Raw genomic sequence first — 6,323 nt, 5'->3', positions numbered from 1 at the left:
CTGCTCGGTGCCTTACATCCCCCTTCCCCCCCCCCCAGATTATCATATGGACCCTGTGGCAGGGATAAAAGCCAATAGAGAATCACAAGTATCATGAAATCACTAACAAATCTTTATCACATCCAGCCCAGCCCAAAGAGATGAGTATTCTCTATGCAGCTCTGGTCCCATTTTTTCGGGGGTTTTGGGTTTGTTTTTTTCTTTTCTTTTTTTTTTTTGGAGGGGGCAGGAACTCCCAGGGGTGTCAAGAAAAGCAGCCTGTCATTGGAGTACACTGAATTTTTCCAAGTCTCTGAATCAGCGTTGCTATCCTTTAAAAGGAAAAAAACAAGGCTTAACACAGAGCCTGGCACACGATGACATTTGATGCACACACGTTGGTAACAGCCTTTAAGCGTTTTGCATATAAATGTTACTTGACTCCACAGCCTGTTTACAGACACAGAACACACTGTTACCTATAGCTCTGCTGCTGATCTCTTATAAAGCAGTTGCAAATGTGCCAGTTCTTGGTTACCTGTTTAAAATAGGACACTGAAGGCACATGCACAAGAGCAGAGGCAGTCTCTTAATTAGGCACCGCATATGTTTGAGAAGCCCAGACAGGTCTATCCATGGTCAGCCCTCCATGTCCTGCTTATTTTAGAGCTGGGAGCTTCTTCAACCTCTCCAGTGACCACAGCACCGTGCTCCAAAGCATCAGCAAGCACTGAAGGAGAATCCTTGTGCTTCCAGGGGTCCCAGCCCTTATTCCTTCCTCAACCACCAGCTTCCTAGTGCTGGCTGCTCTTCTGCCAGCTACTGAAATTATGTCACTTACCTCAGGGAAGATTCACCAGGCAGACATTTAAAGAGGTGACACAAGAAATAAACCAGCCTGGAACAGCAAATTTTCCGTGTCTGAACTCTTTTGGAGCCTTATGAAAATGGGATGCACAAATAAGGCTCCCTTCCCTTCCAGACAGCTTTAACTTGCATTAGCAGTATTTAATCAGCAATTCACTGCTGACCTTGGCTGCATTACAAGGAGGTATTTGCACAAGGATGGAAAGATTTTAAACAATTTATCCAATGAGTTGGATGCAAACAGGCTTTTCTTTAAACACCAAGCACACAAGTCCTTAGGCCAGTTAATTTTTTGTTAACAGATTTATCACAAAAGGAAAGTCGTGTGTTTCTTTTCTGTTGAATAGGAACTCAGGCTTCAAACAGAGAAATACTTCAGAGCAAGGATTGAGTGGAGACCAGAGGATGGTTATTGCTTCTAAGGAAGCCATTTATAAGAGATAATGTCATTAGAGGTGAAGTTCTAAATATTTTCACCATGCCAACTTTGTGGCTGAGTGTTGACACTCAACCTTGACACTTTCCCAGCCTCTGCCAGAAAGAAGCCCGTTAGCCACAGTGCCAGCAACTGCTGCCCCTCTCAGAGAAGCAGCTCCCTGCAAGGTAAAGGCAGGCACACAGAGACCTGGAGATAGCCACTTCCAGCCTGGCTTTGACTCAACCATTTAAAAGCTCAAGGTCTTGCTGTTACTTCATTAATAGGGAACACCAGCACAAGCTGTGTATAGTTCTAGCATCTTACCAAAGACTAATAAAGGATGGGTAATGTGCTGGCCCAGCCACAAACTCCTGCTGGCTTCAGCAGGGCTATTCCCATATTTAATGAAAGCACGACCTGCACGGTTTGGAACGGAGATGTGTCTCTACATGCCATGCTGAAGAGATCACACAGATACTGTGAAATGAAGTCCTTGCTTTTCATTAAGCACCAGAAAGAGCAGATTTGCAGCAACCCAAAACAGGAGCCAAGGAAACAAGAGCTCTGAGCAAGCCAACCACAAACCCCAACATGCTCCATTTCAGAAGTCAGCACCACCACAGACAGAGCCAGCCGTGCTCCACTCTCTCTTCTGGCTCTCCTCCACATCCCTCTGCACAACCCCCAAGGCGTGGACTTCCTGCTTTTCCATCATTTTGCCACTTTAGTAGTCTCCTCCTGAAGAGCACATAAACCTGCCAATCACAGTTCTGGGCTGCAGGAAGCTTTTACTGAAAAAAAGGTAAGAAGGAATTTGAATTTTGAGGCACAGATGCTTTAACACAGTTGTTTATTATTACAGTGAAATATTCAAACAAAACCACCAACTTTTTATGGAAACAATAAAAGTGCAAATGTATTTTGGTATTAAATAGGAAATGAATTTATAAACGTTTCATTAAAATGGGCTGACACTTTGAGCCTATAAACACTTTTTAAAAACCAAAACAATAGCAGCTCAACACTTCAGTTTTATCTTTGGTCTTATGATTAACCAGCAAAAAATAGTTGTACCAGGAATGTCCACTACAAACAGACACATAAAATTTACATTACTCTGCAAAGATTCAAAATCAAAAAAGGAATGTTTGCAAGATATTTGGTCAGATAAAATATAAAGCCTTTGAGAAATACACAGCATTTTTCAATACAAAATGAAATCACAGATATGAATTTTGGTACTGTAAATGAACTTAATTCTCTTGCAGGTGTGACTCCTCTTCCCAATCAACGTTCAAGAAAAACAACTTCATTTGCACAATATTTGCAAAATTAGATTGCAGGTAAGAGAACCAAGAGCCCACATTAGTGCTAAGTAACATGCTCTTTTTTCTGTGTTTGTGTTTCTGTTTACACACACACAGGCAACCCCACTGAATCCATGGTACATTATAACAGCTACAGCCTTAGCAAACAGGTATTCATAACCGTGTTGTGTATCCATGGGCTGGGAAAGGAGGAAGAAGGCAAAAGGCCCACAGGATTACTCATATGGGTCAAGTTCTCTGTGCACCTCCCTGCAGATAAGGCCCTGTAATAGCTCCAGCACACAGCAGGTACCAGTGCTGTCATGCTTCTGTGGAATAAGATGAACACTGTAACAGAAACCCAACTTCTATCAGCTCCTTTTGTCAGTCATATTCACGAATGCATGCTTTAGAACAGATGGGGAGAACACATTTAATATCTCAGTTGTACAACTGAGCCACCAAGTGCACACACACTGCCTCATGGCAGGATGCCCCCTCACTTCAAGAAGGCTCACCCAAGCTTAAGGTGAAAGCAAACCCATGCATTTTCTCCATCATGAACTCAAAACATGCCTTGCTGAGCAAAAACTCACACTGAAGATCTGCCTGCACAGCTAATAAACTGAGGGTTTGCCTCACTTTTTATCCTGATGGATTCACCTGCTTTGGAAACATTGTCATAGCAAAACCCACCTAAATCTCTTTACCCTACACTCCAAATCCACTTGCTTTCAATAGTTCTCCTCCAATTTTACCCCACATCCTTTGGCTTGTTTGCAATGCATCTTCACTGAGAGTTTACCATCATCCCCACTCACCCCTCAGCCCACCTTCCATTTTCTATACTATTTACATTATCCACCATCTCTTCTTGTCATGCATTTTCCAATGCAACTCTCTCCTCCTGACCTAACGACATTTTAATGAGAAAGTTCTTACCAAGTCCATTACAGGTTTCCATGTATTGTGGCAATACTAAACAAACATACACCCCTTTCCAGAGAAAAGATCCCTTTTCAGAAACAGGGATGCAGTGACATAAACAGACAGACAGCTGACTGAAGCAGTCATGATGCCAGAATTAACTGCTCAAGGGTTTTTATGTCAAGAGTTCAGGCAGCCACAATACCCTGGGCTGGCCATCTAGTTCTTCTTTGGGCAAAAGATTCAATGGCTTTGATTGCAGAACTGCATCTTATTTTAAATACCAAGAAACACATGCCTACAAAAATAGTACATATCATGGTCTGCTACCAAAAAAAACCCCCAAACAAACCAGAAACACCAATGTAGCTGACTTAGTCTTAAATACCATGTGCAAAGAACATTTGATCAATACTACCTATAAATACACTATTTGTATTTCTAGAAAGAAGCACAGTGCTTCGAATACAAAAATAACCCAGCTTGTGGGTGTGACCTATGCCATAATTACCTGAAAATAAGACTGCAAGAGCAGTTTTTAAAATAGACAGAAGTAGGCAAACATCTGCCTAGGGAGTGTTTCCATTTAGAAAAATAGATTTGTATAAAGCTTAATAGATTTTGAAAATGTTTGTTTCATGCTGATGCACAGAACTGTGAATAAGGCACACCAACACATCAGGGAAAGGAAGAGCAGGTTAGTAACTTCAAGTTATCCTAAAGCTTCCCAGAAGTTACACGTGGTCCTTCACAATTCATTCGAGAGTGCTCACTCAGGACACAGCATGGCAGGTAACAAGGCACATGCTCAGCCTCCTGAGCACCAGCAATTCAGCAACACATTTTGGGACTTAATACATCAAATACTTGAGCAGATGACCAAATAAAGCAAGGACTTGAAATTCTGAATTTTCTGACACCCTGGCAGACCTGCACTGGGAGCTGAGGCCACTTGCAAGCCTGGCTGCATTACAACTCAACAGGTTATTCCAGCAACTGGGACATAACCAGACAAAAAGTGGCAATTATCTGCCTGATGTTTATACTTAGAGGACACCAGAATCTGTAGCCTAAGAGTGCCACTGTACCACAAATCAGTGCTAAATAATTCTGAAGTACCCTGAAATATTTTATTTCCTTTTTCCCATAATAAAATAACAATTTGCTATAGTACAGCACTAGAAAATCCCATCAAGGTTACTTGGTTCAAACACTGACACAATCAGACGACTGGTTAGGCAGTCATCCAAAAATCCCACCAAACTCCTACCAGGGAGCAGGAGGGTGCAGCAGTCAGCTTATGGCACTGAGATTTGGACTGGTTTAAGGTTTGTTCCAAAATACAATACAGAATTTCTTATTTTGTTGTTGGTCCTTGAGGTAAAGCATATTCTAAGAAAATAATACTTGAATACAGAAACAAATAATAACACTCAACTAGAACCCACAAACAAATGAACCTCAGAGTATTTCTTTAAAAGGTTTTCCTTGGGATAATTCAAACACCACTCCTTTAACAAAATACTAATGCCTCCTCAATAGCAACATTTAGTGCAGCCAATTATCCTAAAAATAAGGCCTTTGTGAAAATAAAGTGCTATTTGTTTCCTTCTATTTGCATTTCAATCCTTCAGTATAACCTTCACTTGAACACAAATGTGAAGCTAGATTCTTCATCCTGTTATGAGAGCAGTTTCACTTCTTCCCTCAGGTTTACATTAACATGTGTTACATTTCTATTTAGCACAATGTGCTCAGTTACCCAGGAAATTTAAAGCATGGCACTGAGCATTTCAAACTGTGATCCACACCCATGCTCTAGTGCTCATCACATTTTAAGAACATCTTGGTACATTGATGGGGGGGCTGTTTGCACTTAGAAGATTTTTAAATCCCAAATGGATTTTGCATCATAAAAAGAAAATCTCAGAAAAAACTCGGGTTTGCCACTAAGACAAAAAGTTAACATGGATTTCTAAAAATGTCAGTTTGAGCCTTTTAGTTTGCAAACTGTCGACTGAAGGCAACACTTGACAAACCAACCAGAAATGTCAACGTTTTCCCACGTACAACCAAGGAGATCAAAGAACGAGAATCACAATTCTAGTAAGTCTTGGCCTTGTCTTCTCAGGTCAGGAACAAAACGACAGAAGCACATTTCATCAGTCCCACCGTCCTCAGGCAGATGCAGGCTCTCGAAGCACCAGCAGGCTGGCAGTGTGCGATGCCCCATGGGTGACAGCAGCTCTCCCAGCCACCAGCTCACTCTCCCGGGGGCTCAGCGGTGTGCCGGCACGGGGCGGGCACCGGGCGCAAGTACCGGGGACTGCTGTACATCCTGATGATGTGTGGGGCCTGCATCCAGGTGCTGAGCAGTTGGAAGGCTACAAGGTCCAGCGTGGGCCCGTCGAAGGCAGACAGCAGGTTCACGGGGGCCGCCTCCTTGAGGAACCGGGGCAGCGCCACGGCCTCGGGGATGCTGGTGTTGCCCAGGAAGAAATCCATCAGCACCTGCTTGCGCAGGCAGTCCCTGAGGTACAGCACCAGGTCCTCCAGCCGCTCCACCAGGAACCGCTCATCCCAGGCCTCCAAGGGCCCCTGCAGCAGCACGGAGAAGAGGGCCGTCTTCAGTACGTAGGAGGAAAGCACTCGGCCCCACTGGGAGCAGAAGGGCTCCTCCAGGCCGTGCCTGCGGAGGTCCCGCAGGCCCTTGAGGATCTGCAGGCACTTGAGGTGGCAGGAGGAGGCCGGCGCCTGCTCCTTCAGCCAGCCCAGCAGCCGCTGCTCCTGGCGCGCGGCGCTGAGGCCCCAGAGCGCCCCGGGGG

The 6,323-nt window shown here is 44.0% G+C and overlaps 1 protein-coding gene across 1 annotated transcript; it reads right to left on the bottom strand.

Annotated features, from left to right (window-relative positions):
- Positions 1 to 2,097: 2,097 nt before the first annotated feature.
- Positions 2,098 to 6,321, bottom strand: ITPRIPL2 (inositol 1,4,5-trisphosphate receptor interacting protein like 2; the record flags this gene model as incomplete). Its single annotated transcript, XM_017734310.1, has 1 exon — positions 2,098 to 6,321. A coding segment is annotated over one exon (561 nt), but the record flags the coding sequence as incomplete, so codon positions are not given.
- Between the last annotated feature and the right edge of the window lie 2 nt (positions 6,322 to 6,323).

Source organism: Corvus brachyrhynchos, unplaced genomic scaffold, assembly GCF_000691975.1.
Source record: "Corvus brachyrhynchos isolate BGI_N302 unplaced genomic scaffold, ASM69197v1 scaffold5, whole genome shotgun sequence".
NCBI lineage: Eukaryota > Metazoa > Chordata > Aves > Passeriformes > Corvidae > Corvus > Corvus brachyrhynchos.
The sequence above is the reverse complement of the archived record's forward strand: the minus strand, read 5'-3'. Positions and strand labels throughout refer to the sequence as shown.